General features: G+C 41.2%; 1 protein-coding gene across 2 annotated transcripts; it reads left to right on the top strand.

Moving 5' to 3' along the window:
* The first annotated feature begins 1,312 nt into the window (after positions 1-1,312).
* Positions 1,313-14,917, top strand: LOC143888297 (uncharacterized). 2 transcript variants are annotated; one of them, XM_077392672.1, is made up of 3 exons: positions 1,313-1,711; positions 11,679-11,750; positions 12,301-14,917. In XM_077392672.1, the coding sequence occupies exons 1-3, from the start codon at positions 1,702-1,704 to the stop codon at positions 14,457-14,459; spliced, it is 2,241 nt and encodes a 746-aa protein (XP_077248787.1). In that variant the 5' UTR covers positions 1,313-1,701; the 3' UTR covers positions 14,460-14,917. The 2 variants fall into 2 exon arrangements, with proteins under 2 accessions (XP_077248787.1, XP_077248788.1); XM_077392673.1 differs by lacking the exon at positions 1,313-1,711 and having other exon boundaries at positions 11,715-11,750; positions 12,281-14,917.
* Positions 14,918-19,830: the final 4,913 nt, after the last annotated feature.

Genomic DNA, 19,830 nt, shown 5'->3' with positions numbered 1-19,830 from the left:
ATGAAACTCGGCCAAGGCCGAAATGGATGCCGAAACCGAAATTTAAAACCATGGATGTAATCATGTGAATGCAATGTGAGTGGGCAAAAGAGAGAGTTCAAAATAAAGGGGAAAAGCCAAAGAGAAGAGGCTTCATCTATAAAAAAACGAAAAACAAATGGGGGTGTAAATGGCATTGCCAGAATTAGGTTACTGGATATGAAAGCAAGTGGTACGCATGTTCTTGTCATTGCGACTTTAGCAAGCGACCCATTTACTTTAATCTCAGGTGTTAGAGAGAGTATGTTGGATAATGTTTCTTTTTATCTTCCACATGATTATGTCTCATGCCTTTTTCACCACGACACTCACTATATTTCTTCAAAAACCTCGCTTTTTTGTTCTTTTCGACTCGATGCTGTATTTTTTTAGAAAGTACAGTTGGGCCCACTTTCCAGGATGAGCCAAACCATTCATTTGTTGGCCCACAACGTAAATAGGTTGTAGCCCATAGATCTTCTCTATAGGGAATTTATATGGTGGAGGGCCGTGTATGCACATGTGGCCCTAAAACCAGTGCGGCCCACATTTTTTGGGTGATCTAAACCATTCATTTGTTGGGCCCTCATATAGTAGGGTGTGGCCAGGAAATCTTCTCTATAGGATGTTCCTAACCATCCGATCTGTGAAGGTTTTTTTATACCTTGCCGTCCATTTTAAATCTCCACAAATCGAAGCGTTAGGAAGTAGGAACATCCTATGTAGAAGATTTCTGAGGATACCCTATCTACATCAGGGCCCAATAAATGAATAGTTTGGATCACCGAAAAAATGTGGGCCCACTATTATTTTTGAGGCCGCACGTGGATGCACAACCGTCCATCATATAATTTATCCTCTATAGATATGAGAGGGTTAGGCTCATCCTATGGAGATTATCTGCAGGGTACAACCACATTATGTGCAAACAAACATATAATTTTCTGTTAAACCATTATTTATTAGTGTATTTTTTAATCATTCTAAATGATGTCTATTTTTCAAAAATTAGGGTTAGGATCATTCTACAGAGAAAATTATTTATTTATATCGGGCCCAACAAATGAACGGTTCAGATCATCCAATAAGGTGGGCCCCACTAAATAAATTTTTTTCCTCCACGGGCTTGCATTTATTGTTGATCTTGCCAATTGCAGTTAGTATGAAGCTAAAAAAAAAATTAAAAAAATCAACGGACCTGATCACTGTAAATGTGTGGTGTGTGGGACCCATGTATGGCCGTTTAGTAAGTAGATGTTTCCGTTCCCTTATTACATACATACATTATTCTATTCCGTCTATTCTAAAATAAAAAGAGTTCTCCGACGAGCGATTCGAAGAAATGCGGAACAGAGCAGACGAGAAGAAGGATCGCCATCTCTGTACGGACAGAAGCAGAGAACTCATTAATAAAAAGAGGTTTCCGACCGCCATGGAAGGAGGTTAGGGTTAGGGTTGGAGAAGCTCAGCTGCTCGAAAATGGCGTCTATTCACCTTCCTCGTCCTTCCGTTTCATCTACCTTCTGCGATTCCCGTCTCTCGATTGCGGAACTTTCTTACGATCCGATCTTCAGTTTCTTCAATGATGTTAGGGTTCGAGTTCTTCTTTCTCGTATGGATTTCTCGATCCAGATCTTGTGATCTCTTTGTGTCCTGCTCCGAATCGATAGTCTGGATTTCACGATGAAGTTGGGTAAGCACTTAAGATCTTGTTTCTCGAAACCCTAGAAATTTGTGTATTTTGATTTTTGTCTGGTGTTTTATTTGGATTTGAATTAGAAAAAGCGATTTCTTTTTTCTTTTTTTTCTGGTTTGATGGAGAGGTTGTTGTTTTTGATAAATTTGTCTGGGATTTCAACAAATTTTATTCCAAGAAATGTTTACACCCATTTTCGGGCACATTCGGTCATGAGGGACCAAATCACCAGATGATGCCTCTTTTGGGCCGAGTCAAAGGAGTAATATGGCCAGGCTGGCATTCGATGGAAGTAAGGGGAACATGCTAATAGTGCAACCTAAAGGCTAGACAGTTATCAAAAGTTCCCTCTTGTTTATACATGTTTTTAAGTTCGATAGGTCAAGCGGGATTGAGTTACTTAACAATGACACAGTTGTACTAGGTCAAAGGAGTGACACACCAGCTGTTACTTAAGGAAAGGTGCGGGTGATAACCGCCTGGAAGAAAGGAGGGCATGCAAGTAATGGAGCATGGAAGAGGTAGTTGTGAGTCGTTCATGTTTTGCACGTATCGACATGTCGTTCACATTCTGTGTGTATCGACATCCCCACATTTGGTGTCGCGCCTGTACTGTAAAATGTCCTTTTCATCTATGTAAAGGCAGAGGATCCCAAGGAAGAAGTTTCATTCCTCTCTTCTTCTCTATCGTCTGAAATCTAATCCCAGAGGAGGGAAATGTTTCGGTCATCGACTCCTCGAATCGAGTTTCCGATCTTGCCTCCCAGGAGGCTGGCACGCCCGCCCATCTCACTCACACGCTCACAAACACAAACACCACACCCGACCACATGGTGGGGTGGTGCACTGACCAATTGTGCCGGAGCATTTTAGACCAAACACCATTTTGTGGCATGCCCAGTGGGACCCCAGTGCATTACTCGTCGTTAAATAGCCATAATACTAGAAGTAAAAGTGCAAGCGTCGGCGCTCTCGAAAATGCTAGTGATTCTAACATTTCTAAGAGTGCAAAAACACATGATCAAAGGACTTCTAATCGGGAAAATCCTTTACCTGGGGAGAATTGTAATCCTATTTAGCCGAGCGGGGGAACCCTTCCACAAGGACGAAGCTCTGACGTGCCTTCGTCACTTCAGAATGTGGCCGCTACGTTTAGGCAACACCCGGACTAGAATTCCCATGAGTTGTCTCAAATGGTGGCTCGCTAGATTTCTAAAGTGTTAAGGGCCTTTCACTCCTCTAGCGAGAATTTTTCCAAGTAGGTAGACAGACCGTTTAGTTTACTTTCTAATAGAATGGCAGTGCCAATGGCAGTACAATTGCCTTTTTGGTAGGTTTATAAGCCGGTCTAGCAGCTACTATACACTGGACCGGTTCGGCAGCTACCATACACTTGAGCGGTCCGGCAGCTACTATACACTGGATCCGCATTTTTTAGTGCAACTACCCTGCCAGAGAGTGGAATCAGGATCAGCTAATTCCAGCTCTTAACTAGGCCGAATCCTGCTTCAGGAGGCCCGTTTAGTAGCCCCTCCGTATTTGTCCCGGGAGAATCAAGCCAAAATTCGGCACTAGGGTATAACTTGCCAGCAAGCATGACTGTTGCTAGCGACTTCGCCTCCATGATGCCTCAACCAAGGAAACATGAATCTATACTCAGAATGGGGAATCTCAATTCCCCGAAAATCGATTCGAAAATGGGAATCTTCTCGATTCTCCAATTTTTGGGAATCCCGTTTCGAAAACTTGGGAAATGCGATTCCCACTCTATGGGAAGCGCGTTTGCTATCTACCCTCCTTGTCTCTTGCCAATCCTCTTCTCTTCCTCTTCTTAGTATTGACATGTGAAGTTATTTAAGTAAATATCTTTACTATTTTTATTGTCCGTTTACTTAAGATTGACTTGTAAATAAGGAATACCCCCCATTTGAATCTATTAAAAAAAGTTTCAAGACCCAAATCTAGAAGGATAAAAAGTCAATTTTCAAATTATAGTACAAAATTTGAAAAAAAAAACAGGTCGGGTCAAAATCTTAACTTCCAAATGATGGGGTATTTTTTCAATTTTAAAAATTCATAAATTCTATCATGTGCAAACATTATTAAATCTCAAAAGTCAGGTAAAAAATCTCATAATTTGGTTTCTGAAAATTTTTCATCCTGTCAGGCATTGGTCAAGGCACTGGTCATCAGACTGGTCAACACATGCATTTTAGCTGATAGTAATTTTGCTTTAAGTAAATATTGGATCTTGTAATAAAAAGTGTTTTTTTTTAATATTTGGTTCATATAATTATTTCTTATATTTCTTTAGTACTTTTTGATTTTTTTATTTTTTAAAATATTTAACTATTAAAAAAATTCGTCGCCCCTTAATGCTTCCCGCTTCTCACCTTCCTGAGAGCCTTCACTTCCCGCTTCGCTTTCCACTTTCGCTTCCCGCTCTGGAAACCTTGGCCTCAACAGCAGGCAAGGTCATCTGTAGCAAATCGACCAGACCTTGGGACCGTAAGACCAAATGAGAGTGTGAACGATCCTACCGTGGGGCGCAGACCGGGAATGGAACTAGTTTTCAGGGGAACAATAACGGACACTAGAACCAGATCAGCCTCGCACACCACCTCTAAACCGCAAGCTAATATGGGAGTTGTGCATGTAGGCGGAGCTGGGGGGCAACCAGTGCCGCCTGATCCTAGGATAGGTCAACCTATTGTCCGGGACAATTACAGTCCGCAGTACATCAGCCTGAACAGAGACCGGGTCATGGAGATGATACAACAACTCGGTCCAATGTTCAGACTGACTCATAGGCTGGTGTATAGGAATCGTATCTCGACTGGTATGACACCTACCCGTACCCTCGGGGATATCGAGTTCCTGAATTTACGTTATTTTCTAGGGAAGATAACCAATCTACTGTCGAGCACAGAGGTCGTTTCACTGCTCAATGTGGAGAGGCAAGTCACAAAGTCTACAAACTTTAGCTTTTTCCCAACTCTCTCACAAGCCTTCAATTGGTACATTACTCTGCCACCCAACAGTATTGAGACATGTGTAGACATGGAACATACTTTCCATTTCCAGTTCTACTGAATTGAACCCGAAGTAAATATAGCAAATTTGGCTGGGCTAAGCCAATTACTCAATGAATACATTACTCGATTCAAAAGGGCCATGAACACAGATGCCACTCCAAGCTTACAGCAGGCCGACTACTTAAAGTTGGCCCAAAACGAGCTTAGTTTGGAATTAAGGAAAAAAGTTTGCGGGTCAAGAATTTATAGACCTTTACCATTTGGCTTCTCAGGCCTCGAGATACGAGAGCCTAATTAAAGAAGAAGAACAAAGGAAGATCTTGTCAAAAGGGACCTACTATAAAGATCCAATTACGAGATCACCATGGCCGAGATCGAGACAGATCCCAATAAAAAAGAACTTCTCGACCAAACCGATGCAAGCGTGGTCTAACTTGTAGGTGCTAAGCCTTATACCTGTAAGTCCCTGGCTAGGCTCACGGAAGCAAAACAATAACCCTACTGACAACTTTCAGGATAATCGCCCAGTCCGAAGGAATTACTACGATGCTGGTTAGCAGTATTCCTTTGTCATAACTAAGACCGAGCAGATCATTGACCATTTACTAAAAGACAAGCAATTGAAGTTGCTGGAGGACCGTATCATTCCTTTCTCGATGAATTAAATATGAAAAAAAGTATTGCAAATGGCACCACGCATGGATCCATAATCCTAACAATTGTATTGTTTTTCACAATGCTTTGTAGAAGGCCATATTCAACGGACGACTCAAGTTCCCTGAAAAAGAAAAAGGGTCATGACGGTCGACGAAGACCCGTTCCCATATGTTGTGGATGTCAACACGGTTGCGTTGGGCCTGGTCGTGAAAAGTACTAATGAGTCGGGTCAGAATGAAACTGGGGGCAAAATCGAGGCGTCACGAAGAGCAAACCCTCGATCGGAAGTCGCTGCTAGACCAAGACGCAAATCTGATAGCTGTCAGTCTAGCATAAGAAGAGATTGACAAAGCCCCAACTATTGCCAGGGAACTGTCCGAAGAGATTGACAAAGCCTCAACTATTGCCAAGGAACTGTCCGGTTGGATGAGTAAATTCAAGGTGGATTATCGTGAAACCCTCTGTCCTAGGTGCAAGGCCAAGGTCAAAGAAGAATAATATGTATACCTGTCAAATTACAACGGACGCCAAGGAGACCAATCACCAAATCTGCATGGGTTTGGGACGTCGAACTTCTACAGCATTAGACACCCAAAGCCCAAGCCAGGCTCTATCCTGAAAGAGACCAGAAGCAAGAAATTTGACCGAGAATATCCGAAATTTGTTCAGTCCGGCAAGTATGCTTCCTCATCGCTTCCTAGGGGGAATGTTCCAAGAGACATTAACAAGAAACTTCAGATGGTGAACCCGCCTATAACTCAAGTTGAAGTATGGGATATGAACCTTAACAGTACCCACATTGATTCATGTCATTGACCAATACCCAAAAGAGGAGATTGCAATGACAGAGTGCACTTTTCCAAAAACTAAAAGTGGAGTTTGGTCAGAATCGAACGATGAAGGTTCAGTTGTATCAATGGGGCAAAAAAACTGACAACGGAAAATCTAACACCCCTAGAGTGGAATCTTTGAAGGTACCACCGCTAGAGAAAGAACCTTTGGGTGATCTGCCTACCAGTGATTTGACCAACAGGGTCAAGGGTGAAAATGATTATGAGGATGGGGACTTCGAACAACAAGTCCAGGCCCTACGATCTTTACCAAGCAAGGTAGAAGTCAACATGGTATTCATCTTGCTCGAATCATACCAGGCGCAGCCTGAGCAACCTTCATATCTGGAGGACTATGTGGAGGTGCAGGGAGAAGAGATCTTTCAGATCTTAGATGCGAGGATCGGCCAAGAGCTGATGAAGGAGAGAGAACTGCGAAACTCTTGATTAATACTGACGATGAAGTTGCAAAGATTGTGTTCGAGCGACTGACTGAGGAGATGGCAAACCACCTGAAGCCACTCTACATCAAGATGAACATGAACAGTAGACCCATGCCAAGGGTACTTGTCGACGATGGTGCTGCGATCAACATTATACCCATCGCCATAATGAAAAGGTTGGGAAAAAATCAAACTGACCCAATCCCAACCGAAGTCACTGTCGTCAACTTTATGGAAGGAGTTGAAAGACCGATTGGAGTTCTTCCAATAGAACTTGTGGTGGGGACTAAGCCCGTACTGACGCCTTTCTTCGAGACGGAATGATCGTCGAGCTACAATGCACTGTTGGGATGCGATTGGATTCACACCAATTTCTGTGTGCCATCATCACTTCATCAAACATTTTTATTTCACTATTTTGGAATGGGAACCAGGTGGAGATAGCAGCAGCCGACGGAAAGCCATTGCTGGTGAATGCAAAATCTAGCATAAGCTGCTAGATTTTATTACTCTAAGATCCGTCATGTAAGACTCAAAACCGATCAGCATGGAAAGCTTGTTGAGGCTATCACTTTTGACGAAACTAAAAAGCCGGCCGCCTTGGCAGGAGAACAAACTCGGCCGATATGGCCGAAAGCCTTATCAAATGTTACTTTAAGAGTGACAGGAGCGGGTATGCAGGAAGTTCAGTGGAGGTCGTTAGTGTTCAACCTCGAACAGAAAAGTATAAACTCTATCTCGGCTTACCAGGCCGAACGTATAATGGAGGACGAGACAGACTCTTTTTTTTTGGGAATCTAACGGACTTCGAATCCATTCAGTTCGAAGACCTAAAACCTGCACCCGTAAAGATGCAAGATTCCAAGCCGAGACTCGGGACCCGGTAATGGAAATAAATCATGGGACCGAGGAAGACAAATGATCTGTCTTCGTAAGTGAGTTGGATTTGGAATACCGGAACAACCTCGTGGAATTATTACAGCAGTACAAATACTGCTTTTCCTAGGATTATCATGATATGCCCGGCCTAGATAGGAAGCTAATCAAGCACAGGCTTCCCATAAAGTATAGTTTCAGACCTTACCAGCAGCCTGTGCAAAGGTTGTCACCTGAAGTCACTGCGAAGATTAAAGATACGGTGATGAGATTGCTCAAGGCCGGCTTCATCAGAACAGCCAAGTATGTGGATTGGTTATCTAATATAGTTCCCATAGTTAAGAAAAATGGAAAACTTATAGTATGTACAGACTTCCAAGACCTAAAATAAGGCAACTCCAAAGCATGAATATTCTATGCCTGTAGCGGACCCTGTCGCCGCATCCGGGAATGAGATATTATCATTCATGGACGGACACTCAGGCTATAGTCAGATTTTCATAGCCGAGGATAACGTCTCAAAAACGACATTTAGATGTCACAGATTGATTGGCACTTACTAGTGGATAGTGATGCCTTTTGGTTTGAAGAATGCTGGTGCTACATATCAACGAGCCATGAATACCATCTTTCATGACATGATAGGTGACATTTGATAACTACAACATTGATGTTGTAGTTATCAAAACAAGGAACCGACAAAATCACTTGACCGATTTATAAAGAGCCTTTGAGATCATGAGGGTCCATAAGCTCAAAATGAACCCTTTAAATGTACCTTTGGCGTATCCGCCGGCAATTTCCTCGGGTTTGTAGTTCACCCGTGACACTAGGTGACTTGGGTCTAGGACATGCATGTAGATCTATGTAACAAATCCTCGGAGCCTAGTTGACTGCTATCTATATTTTGGTTAGGAAGAACTACTCGCATGGGCTATAAGAATAGAAGAAGAGTAGGGGAAGAAGAGAATACAAGAAGAATAGGGGAAGAGAAGAAGAAATTAGGGGAGAAGAGAAGAATAGAGGAATTTTAGGGAGAAGAAGAGAAGAACCAGGGAATTGAATTGACGGATGACTATTAGGGACGTTTTTAGAAGCCGGAGGAATATCCCTCCGAGAGTCTCGTGGCTCCAGCAATCTTCGGGCTTCTTATGTGAATGTGGAATCAACCTTGAGCGGATTTCAGAGCCTTATCTGTCTTGCCTAGATGGAGGTTACTCCGTCATGGAAGTTTTTCATTTGGGCAAAAGACCAACTTGGACAGGCCTTATTGGTCCCAATGCCATCCACCGAGATCGCACGCGGGTTCTTTGGGAAGCATGGAGGACTGGGATACTAGGTGGAGGAGGTTGGATTTTGGTGCCAGAGAGGCTTCTGGTCGGCGAGCTGTGGACTCATATCGTAGGCCTTTCTCGAACGGGAGCGTTATGCTCAAAATGCAATTACAGAAACTTTGGTAACGCACTTTGTGCAGAAAATGCTTACAACCTAATAATAGAGAAAACCCAAACCCAAACCTAGTGTGGAGACCCGAACAGGCCCAAGTTGCGTCCTGTGAAGAGGATTGAAGCCTAGATGTTCCGACGTCAGTAGTGGATGAAAGAAAAAGACATCTTAAGAGCTGTCTTATTGGAAACATGAAATCTAGTTCTTAGCTCTTAGAGGATGTCTGGGCTTGGGCCAAAAAATTATGGGGCCTCCCAGATCTGGAAAAACCCTTTGCTATCAGCACAGTGGAGATCCTTTTCCGTTTCGGTTCGAAGGCCCAAGCTACAACTATTCTTCGACGAGGAGGGGAGGCTTTTGGGGGGCTCCTCTCCTCCCTCCAACCATGGTTCCCAACGTATAATTCAGGAGCCAGAACTGTTCACTTACGATTTTATAATATTCCGCTTCATGCTTGGTCCTCTGCCACGATGGTGATTCTTGGCTCGCATCTGGGTCAGGTCCTTGAGACCCAACTTTTTGTGGAAGAGTCCAACAGTAAAGACAATTTTCCCCATTTTGGGAATCCTGATGAGTCTCGTACCGATAAAGATTCACCGGCGGTGGTCTTTCCATTGGAAATGGTGGCAGAGGCCACTGAGCGCGAATTGGAGCTGGTGGCCCCCCTTTCGAATTTTGAATTTCTCACCTACCCCCTGGTCCCCCAGAGCTTGTCACTGCCTTGTCAGGTAGTAGGGAGGCTAAGTTGAGGGGACCTGTGACTCTGCCAAATGCTACTAAGTCAGATAGGGTTGTGCCACGTGGCACAAAAAGAAAGGCAAGTAGAAAGGATATTGTGGATTTTTTCAGCTTAAAATCAGCTGAGGAGAGGAAGGCACTAAAATTAAAAAATAGGTTTTTTAGAGTGGGTCCAAGCCCAGATGTGAAGAGTACACATGTGGGTAAATGCAAAATCAGAAAAGGCCCTGGACCGAACACTCACATCTTGGCAACCCGTGGCGGCCTTTCAACTTTGGGCAGAGAAATTAAATGTGTGTATCGTAAGAAGGAGGTTAGGAAGAAAAAGCCTCATTCGGAAAGTCTCCATGAACTGAGAATTTTACAATCCTCGCCTGGCTCAAGTATGATCGGAAAGGCAGGTTTTGAAGGCTCTGGAAGCGTAAGCAAGGGAGAAATTTCCTTGGTGGACGAAGACTTGGAACTCCTTAGAACTCTTAAATATAATGAAAAACTGGCAAGGAAGGCATCTCCTACTCCTAGCGAGGTGCTAATTTCTCCCCTTAAGAAGCAATGGCTATAAGAGCGAGCAACAGTTCATCAAAGTGTGGGTGTGTCTCCCTCACAGGCCACTTTAAATAGTGAGGAGGAGCTTCATACGCCCCTCCGCAATTTGCCCATCTTTAACAAAATCGTAGAAAAGGAAAGGCGAACACGAAGGCGTTTATGGGAAGAGGAGAAGCATCTGGCGATTGCAAATTTGGAATCTAAGCGTGCAACCCGGGATGAAGATGTGCAGGGTTTAGGGCTAGGTAGCCCTGAGGTGGAACAGGATCAGTTAGGGCAACCTAGTGAATCAGGCAGGCAAGATAAAGGAAAGGGAGTCCTGGTATTGAACACTGAGGAAGAATCCGGGCACCCAGAATTGGAAGGCTTTAATGATTTTCTAGCAACGGGCGATGTCTTTGGGATCTCCTATCAGGAGAATCTAGAAAAAACAAGAGAAATGTTCCGGGCAATGCAAGAGCTGCAGATGATACAATGGAAAGAGTTAAAGAGGCTGAAGCAAAAGGTGGATTACAGGATTAAAGGGCACACTTTGAGAGGTGAACAACTGTATGTTTTAAGGAGTATCGGTCGTCTTTTAGAAAATTCAGTTAAGGAGAAATTGCAAGTTGTTGGATAGTACTTAAGTCTTCCGATTTCAATTTTTAGACATAATGTTTCAGAGTTATTTAATTGAACAGGGACAGGTTGGGAAGAAAATGAGTGTAGGAAACTCGGAAGTTGGTACCCAGACTGCGGAAATTGTGATGATGGTTGCAATCCCATAGGTCGAAGGAACATCAACTGTTAGGAAGAATTCTTGAAAGGGTCACTCTCTGCGATGGTAAGTTAAGATCCTAGTTGCACTAGAAAGAAAGTTGTAGTATCATGATTAGCTTGAGAGATTATGGTCTTTCGCTAAAATGGAGGCACGCCACTCTAGCCTGGGAATCTCTGTCATTAGACTCATTACGCAATCATGGAATTGAGGTTCGGAAAAGGTTGTGGGATGAAAACCTTTAACTATGTAATATAAGCAAGATAGGATAGAGGAGGGAGGAAAGGGATCTTTTTGTTGTTTTTCTGCAAATATATTTCATTGGTTACAAGTATACCTGTGCCAATTTTCATGTTATTCTCTTGTAATGCAGGCTGGGACCCCTGGTCCCGAATGCTCTTTCTGAGAATTAATGAAATATGTCACTTTTCAAAAAAAAAAAATTTGGTTAGGCATGTATTATTTTGAATTTGTAAATATCTCACATTTGTAGATAATACTTCTCCCACTAGTCTACCCTTCTTTTCCTTCCGAATTTGTCTTGCCATATAGTACTTTCTTTATGTCTTTTTGGTTAGGCATATTTTGCTTCTTTTGTATGAGGGTTACACATATCTTGTTGGTCATGTGGCTCAGGTTTTCGACAAAGAAATTTGGACTCATCTCCTGGGCAAAGTTTGGATGGAAGTTTCCGGAGGTCTAAATCTGGTTAGTATTTGTGGATGATCTTCAATACAAATACTCTCAACCTTGTATTTAACATGTCTGGTGTGTTGTGTTTCCATCACTTCTAACATTCAAATGCCATCATTTCCACGTAATTTATTATTACATCCCTGTTCCTTGGTCATTTTCATGTATAAATATAAGAACTTTTTTTTCGGGTTTTGAGGTGGTGGAACCCTGCTTTGTATCCCTGTTGTTATCTTTCTATGCTTGGTACTAGGGCCAACTCATCCCCCATCGTTTTTGTTGCCATATTCGATTATTAATATAGTACTGTTTTCTTAAAAAAAAGGAGGCTCCATTGACATACAATACATTAATCTACTTTTCTGACATACAGTTTGTCATACCGTCTTCTATTGACCCTAGTTCATTCAATTTTGTCATACTGTAATAGTTTCCATCTCTCTTAACTGTCACATGAAACCTTTCTATTAAAGCTGTTTGTTTGTTTTTTTAATGGTCCTTACTATTAAAGTTGTATGCATGTTAACTAATTACCCTCAATAAAGGCAAAAGATATGTGATGCAGGTGTTTCCCCTGATAGAAGGTCTGAGGTTTCAACCTCAAGCCGGTTCATTCCTACTTCCAGAAGAGTGTTCAAGGGGCTAAAAGATTACACTAGGAAATTTGTGGATATAGAATTATTTTCACAAGATCTTGAAGATTGGATTCTAGTGAAGACGGGTTCTAATCCTACTGATGGGAAACAATTGTTCGGTTCTCCTTTTATGGTTGATGAATTACGCAAACTTGATTATGCATTGGAGGGGGTCTTATTTCAGCAACTTTTCCGGATGCCATGTTCCGTATATTCTTCTGATAATCTACAAGAAAATGACTATCGTGCCTTGGAAGACTTTCTCCATGCCACCATAGATGGCTTATGGCGTACCTTTTGGCAGAAAAATGGACCGCTACCATTCTTTGTCTCTTGTCCTCATCACTCCGGATCCAAATTTTACACAGTTGAAAATGCAATATCCAAGGGAAGGCTGGGATCACTCTGTGGGGCAGCTTTGGTTGCAAGAAATGGTACTGATTTACAAGTTCAATGGGATCAAGTGGTAGAGCTTGCTTTATTCAAATCAGACATATCACAGGGAAATGAGTCGTCGGGTTTCTCCCTATCAACTATTTGTGAGGCTCTCTTTTATGGATTCCATATACTTCTCTCGAGAAGTTTGAGCAAATTCAATTCTGTCAGCAGTGATTTTGTTTATCTTCTGGTTCTTGATTCTAAATTTGGAGGGGTGGTCAAACTTGGGGGTGATTTGAGAAAACTCGAGATTAACTCAAGCAACCCACACCTCTCTGTTGTAGAATGGATCAAGCTCCATGCCGAGATCAATATTTCACCTGTAGATCGGATATGGAACAAGCTAGGGAATCCAAATTGGGGTGACCTAGGAACTCTTCAACTACTTTTGGCAACCTTTTACTCCATTGTCCAGTGGAAAGGACCGCCAAGAAAGTCGATTTCTGCATTAGCTGCCGACCACAGTCTACGCCTTCAAAAACGTAGGATGGAGTGCCACGTTATCCCAAATAGCAATGGGCCGGTCCCTGTTCGACAATCTAGCCAGAACCAGAGAGAGATTGTTGAACTTGATTGTGATGAGGATCAGAATTCTTGCAGAAAACAAACAACACGTTTGAAGCTCAAGCAGGGTGAGGTGGTACTGTTGGAGGATTTGCAGGGACAAAAAGGGTTTCGGATACAGGAGACTTTGGTCGACGGGAACTTCTTATCTTATAGTGCTGTTTCTCTAGAACACCCTGTTGAGCTATTGACCTTATACGTAGGTGCTCATCCATCTAGGCTTGAGCCATCTTGGGAGGATATGAGTCTGTGGTACCAAGTTCAAAGACAGACCAAGGTATTAAACATCATGAAGCAACAGGGGATCACAAGCAAGTATTTGCCTGAAATTATTACCTCTGGTAGGATCCTACATTCAGGCCCTTGTAGGAAACAGAGCCCAGGTGGCCGATGTGATCATCCGTGGTGTGGGACCCCAATTCTCATAACATCTCCAGTAGGGGAGCCCCTATCATCTATTGTTTCTCGTGGTGGCCCATTTTCATCCGAGGAAGCCCTACGCTGCTGCAGAGACTGCTTATCAGCTCTGAAAAGTGCTGCCATGGCTAATATCCAACACGGTGACATTTGTCCTGAAAACATAATACGTGTGAATACCTCCGGTAGTGGGACCAGATTTCTGTACATGCCTGTGTCGTGGGGCCGTGCAGTTCTGGAGGATAGGGACAGCCCTGCAATAAACTTGCAGTTTTCTTCAACCAATGCCCTTCAGAAGGGAAAGCTCTGTCCCGCGTCTGATGCCGAGAGCCTAGTTTACCTAATCTATTTTGTGTGTGGGGGAACTATGCAAGAGCAGGATTCTATTGAGTCTGCACTACAGTGGAGGGAGAGATGTTGGGCAAGGCGTTCGATTCAGCAACAGCTTGGTGAGGTTTCGGCGCTTTTGAAAGCATTTTCCGATTATGTCGATAGTCTCTGTGGCACACCATATCCCGTGGATTATGATATTTGGTTGAAGAGATTGAACAAAGTGGTGGATGGTTCAGATAGGGGTAAATTGATAGAGGAAGTACCAGTTATGATGAAGCTAGAGGATGTGGCGGAGTCTTCAGGAACTTCTGGCTGTGGAGCCTCTTCGTCGTGCTGAAATTGGGATGGGAGTTTAGAGATTTTATTTTGGAGGATTTCGAGGTTTGTAACTTCTTGATAATCCCATTGGTTGTTTTGTAAGAAAAATGTTGCCTTTTCTTGATTGGGTTTTTCTGCAATACCATATCAGTATATGGGCATTTGATTTAATTGGTTACCATCTTGGGAAATTGGAGTTCTCTTTCTGTAGCTGGTCTCCTTGTAAAGTATTTTTTTTTCTCAGGAATCCTTCCCTGTTAAAACCTAAAGCAATCCTCTCCCAGTTAAAAACTATAACAATCCTCCACTCTCTCATGTCACTGCTCATTTTTTAGTCATTGCAAGCTTTGTTTGAGTAAAGTGAAACCATTGGTATCTCTGTCCATGAGTATAATCTTTGTTATTGTTCATGCTGTGTAAAAACAGGGTATTGATCTCAGCGCTAATTATGATGGGTTTCATGTATGATTGACTTGACTTCAAATTTCCTTAGAATCTTCGTTATGGCTCTGTTTCTTTACGTAAATATGTTGTTTTTCTTCCATTTTTAAGTGAAAAAATGGGTGTAAAATTTGTCAAAAGAAACTGAAACTGAGCCTGGCTCTGTTTCTTTCGAAGTAAAATGTGTGTAAGCTGAGCTTCTGACCTCAAAACAAAGTCTTAACCAATTGAGCGAGAGGCTCAACCCCTCTCAAAGAATCATTAAAACAAATCTTAATAATTCGATCAAATAGCAGACTGATGATTGATGATGGGAAACACTATCAGTTGTTGATTACTTCATACGGATTTAGAACGAAAAAATCATGTTTACAGTAAGTAGTAGATTAAAAAAATCAGGGAGAGAAATAAACCTTTCAGTTTTTTAAAGGTCTGAGATTTTAAAAAAAAATTATTGAGATTGATCTTAGTCCTTGAATTGTTGATTGTTTGGTAACGCAGTTAGTCACGAAGGAGGAAACAATCTCCTGAGGGAAAGATTGATCTAAATTTTAAAAAGTTTTCTTTTAGAATAGAAACTAAGAACCTGAACAAAGGAAAGGGGATGAAATAGGAAAGAAGCTCATAAAAACTCCCAATATGATATGACAATACCATATTTTCCACTTCCACCCCTATAGTTTAAAACGTGACAAATACACCCCTGTAGTTTCAATTTGTTTAAGGTTTGCCCCCTCAGCTGAAGGTTCGTCCATAGATTGAAGGGTTAGGATGATCCGATGGAGCTGATTTTTTGGGCACACCCTATCTATGTCAGGACCCATCAGATGAACGCTTTGGATCATCCAGATAATGTGGGCCCATACCCGAATCCAAAGTGTTTGGTAGTGTACTTATCAAAGCATCATCTCATATCTCTTTAAATGCAATTTATTAAGAAAAATAAGTACATGTTTTTATATCTGCCTCTTGTTAGTATTTTACTTCATACTTGGCTTCATTTCTTTCGACCCAGAATGGGCGTAAAAACAAAATTTACACCCATTTTTACACTAAAATATGAGAATAAAATTTGCTTTAAGTCCATTTTACGTCGAACGGAGCCCTCAGAGAGAACAAACAGAAGGAAATGCTGAGAAAAAAAGGTGAAAATATAATTTCCCTAATAATAATTTACTTCTGGTGTGGCTCCCATTCAATCCATTTCCACAAACAAACTATTTGGATAAATTCATGATGGAATCTATGCATGTAACATATCTATGTCTCATGTGGTTAATTTGTGGCCTTAAATATAGACCATTGAGTCTTTGTATCCTCACCGTTCATTTTACGGCCACATTTTTTGAGGGTTAAAGCGTCTTATCTTCTCGGCTCTTCGACATAGAACGGTGAGAATGCTGCTATCCTGATTCTCTCTCAACACCATTAAAACTCGTTTGAGCACTAGAAAGTGTTCTCCTCCGAAGCTCTAAATATACTAGAGGGGTGGCCCGGGGAACAAAACTGGGTGAATATATCGCTTCCCAGGCCCCACCCCATCAAAGCACCAAGTGTAAATGGTGGCCCCACCCCATGAAAACATAAGGTGCAAAATGGTGGGCTCCACCCTAAGAATGGTTTGAGTTTGTAGGAGTCACCCTATCAAAACAGTGTAAAATAGGGTGCCCATCGGTTTCTTTGACCTAGAGGTGAGGGATTCAATCCCAGCTTGCCTACCAACAAAAAAAAAAAATTATAAATTAGGGAAAAATACAGTTACACCCCTCAACTTTCTGAATTACATTCAACAATAACCCTGTAGTTTCAAACTCATCAAGTACACCCCTTGACTTTTCAATGTTTATAAGGTAGACCCCCTCTTTTGAAAAATTAAGATCTTGTCTCTACTCCGTTGCTCCGCCGACCAAAAACACAATGGGCCCACAATGTTTGGATGATCCAAAGCATTCATTTGATGAGTCCTGACATAGATAGGGTGTGCCCAAAAAATCAGCTGCATAGGATTATCGTAACACTTCATGGACGGACCCGTCAACTGAAGGAAATTCCTTATACGTATTGAAAAGTAGGGAGTGTAGTTGATGAGTTTGAAACTACAGGGTTATCGTTGAATGTGTCACAAAGTTGTGGGGGTGTAACTATATTTTTCCTTATAAACTATCAAAACACTGTAGTGCCAATATCAGTTGCTGGAGATAAAAAAGAATAATTTCTAGAATGGAAGGTTCCTTTGGGGTCTCTCAACGTGCAAAGGGGAAACTAGGAATTGGGAAGAACGTGTCCACGTGTTTAGGGTGCGTTTGAGATGCTTTGGGCCTGCAACAAGCAATCTTCAATAAAAGTACTTGTAATTAAAGCCTGGAATAATGTGTAGGTGTGCATGGGGCCTTCACGTTTTCGTATTATCTAATATTTCTCATGAATGCTGCCTGCAGAAGCAAAGTTCTGTAGATGCAGTGCAAAAGCAGAGACACGTTTTATTTTATTTTTTAAAAAAAAAAACTTGCTATATTTTAAACAAGCATGCAAGCAACAATTTCTTTTTCCCCTTGTTTTAATAATGAAGCCCTCCGTCCATTTTGAATTTTGAGAGTTATTTTTTAGTCCAAAACTGATAAATGGACTCAAATTTGTGTTTATTTTTAAGCCCATTAATCAGTTCTTATTCAAAATCAATTCTCAAAATTCAAAACAAACTGGGCTTAATTGGTTTAAGAGCCTAGCCTAACATGTTCTATCAGTCTTAGGGCTTTTAGCGTATTAGTTAGGTGAGGAATGCTAGTCTGAATGGAGCCCTTGAAAAAAATGAGATGAAAGGGCTCCCCCATTGGGTGCATGTCCCTCTGAAATGTAGAAGTCAATGAATGTTAAATGCACTAGAGTCATGTGCGACCAATGGGAGTACCCTTTCATCTCATTTTTGCAAGGGCTCCCTTCCGTCTAGCATTCCTTTAGCTATGTATACGGTATACCGAACATAATGATCCATTTCTGGGTCCCACAGGGAAGAATTAAGGGAAGTTATATATTCGAACCCTTTACTTACCTGGGGCAGTCCCCTCCAGTGTATTTATGACTATTCTTTTACCCTAGAGGGGACTGTCCCAAGTATAAAAAGGGTCGAATATACCATTTCCCAAAGTTAATCCTGTGGAATATCACGAGGCAACTAATATGACCTTGGGAGTTCCAATGCATAAGATAAAAGATTATGAAAATCAATGGTTTAGCTTTTCTTGATGGATTAATCTTAAACGTGGCTTTTATAGATCAAGGGTCTAGATCATTCAATCAAGTTGTTCTCAATCACAACTGGCCGGATTCTGGTCCCCTTTCATATCAACAGTTTCCCAAAAAATGGTTGCTAGGAAAGAGCCTAAGTAACATTTTTTTCCTCAATACAGACAATCCTTTTTGTGATGTAGGCTTTTCTAATTGACTATTAAACTTCCAAGAAGCTTTAATTTCTGATTAAAGAAGTGTTAAGCAAATAGTTGGAGTGCCAGAATGGAAACAAGAACTTCCAAGAAGCTTTAATTTCTGATTAAAGAAGTGTTAAACAAGTAGTTGGAGTGCCAGAATGGAAACAAGTGGGTGCTGAAATGGTGCATCTTGCCTCCCAAACCATTTTCACATTTTCCACCTAAAAGTTGAAAATGTGGAAAATATATTTTCAGTTTCCTTTGACAATTCAAAGGAGTCTTCCTCAAGCAATGCAAAAGGAGTAATTAAATCATGAAGATCATACAGACATACCTTTTCTTCAAGTCACATGAATTTGGTTCCAATCCATCCCTCATGGCCCACATGAAAACTGTAGTCTCCTTACTTCCTTTTCTTTATGTCAACCTTTCTAGGGTTAATTAATCTAATCCCATAGGCTTCCACCATGCCATGTTGGCTTTGTCTCCCAATGGATAAGATCTCCACTTCATCTTGCTTTTGGTACAGTCAATGCCTTGGTCATTCTCCTATTCATTATGATATAACATTTTCTCATTAAAGATGAAGGAACCAGAAAAATCAAAGAATCCAGGAAGAAATAGATCAGGTTAGCTCAACATTCAATGATTCATGGCCCACAAATTTATCTGATCAGAAGATATTAATGATCTAGCTAAGAATTGATATTGTAAAAGATATGTTCAATGGTTCACATTCAAAGATTGAAAAATTCATAGATTGGATTTGTTAGGATTGTCCAGATCTAATATTAGACCTTTAAGATCAGATGATCAGATGTGGCACAATCAATCAAAGTGGGTCCCACGTGTAATTCAACTACGAGAGGGTTCTTAGAAAATTGTACAACCTAATGGACCCAACTATTGAAATATCATAGAGGGTTCTTAGAAAAATGCAATCTCTTTTTTTCATTACCATCACTTTCCATAGACACGACATGTATCGGAGAAGATGATCGGATTAAAAAAAAGGGCCGAACCGCTAAGCAGAACATCATTTTACTAACATGACAAAAATACCTAGCTATTTTAGACAGATTTTGTGATGTCGAGTAACTTTCCTTTTGGGTTGGTAAGATTCTGATCGGTGTTGGTATTGTCCAACTGTTAAACGAGACAGTGCTACTGTGTTGAAGATTAGAGATTTTATATGGTGTAAGCCTGTATAGTCTTAGCCGTTCGATCTATAGGAGAAAGAAAGACACATTAGGGAGTCGATTTAAGATATTTGGGAGTCGATTTATCACTGCCCATATTATATAGTGGTATTTTTTTTTATTTTCCACTATTGTCTTGCTTACAAGATACATAAAATTGTTTTTTTTTTTTTTTTTTTGAAAATCTATTTTGTCGGAAGACTTACGCACATCCAAGCTCTAAGGTATTTAAGAGCTATAAAGAAATTTACATGTATAAGGTATTTAATAGATGTAGAGAAATTTAATTGTATAAGATATTTAATAATAACAAAGAAATTTAGAG

This window comes from Tasmannia lanceolata, unplaced genomic scaffold (assembly GCF_043159265.1).
Source record: "Tasmannia lanceolata isolate RefF3 unplaced genomic scaffold, GAP_Taslan_0.1 ptg000012l, whole genome shotgun sequence".
Classification (NCBI taxonomy): Eukaryota; Viridiplantae; Streptophyta; class Magnoliopsida; order Canellales; family Winteraceae; genus Tasmannia; species Tasmannia lanceolata.
The sequence above is the reverse complement of the archived record's forward strand: the minus strand, read 5'-3'. Positions and strand labels throughout refer to the sequence as shown.

Excerpts from the sequence above, each read along its gene's own strand:
- LOC143888297 (XM_077392672.1), top strand. Across the intron at positions 11,751-12,300 it reads TTTCCGGAGGTCTAAATCTG|GTGTTTCCCCTGATAGAAGG; the intron begins GTTAGTATTTGT and ends TATGTGATGCAG.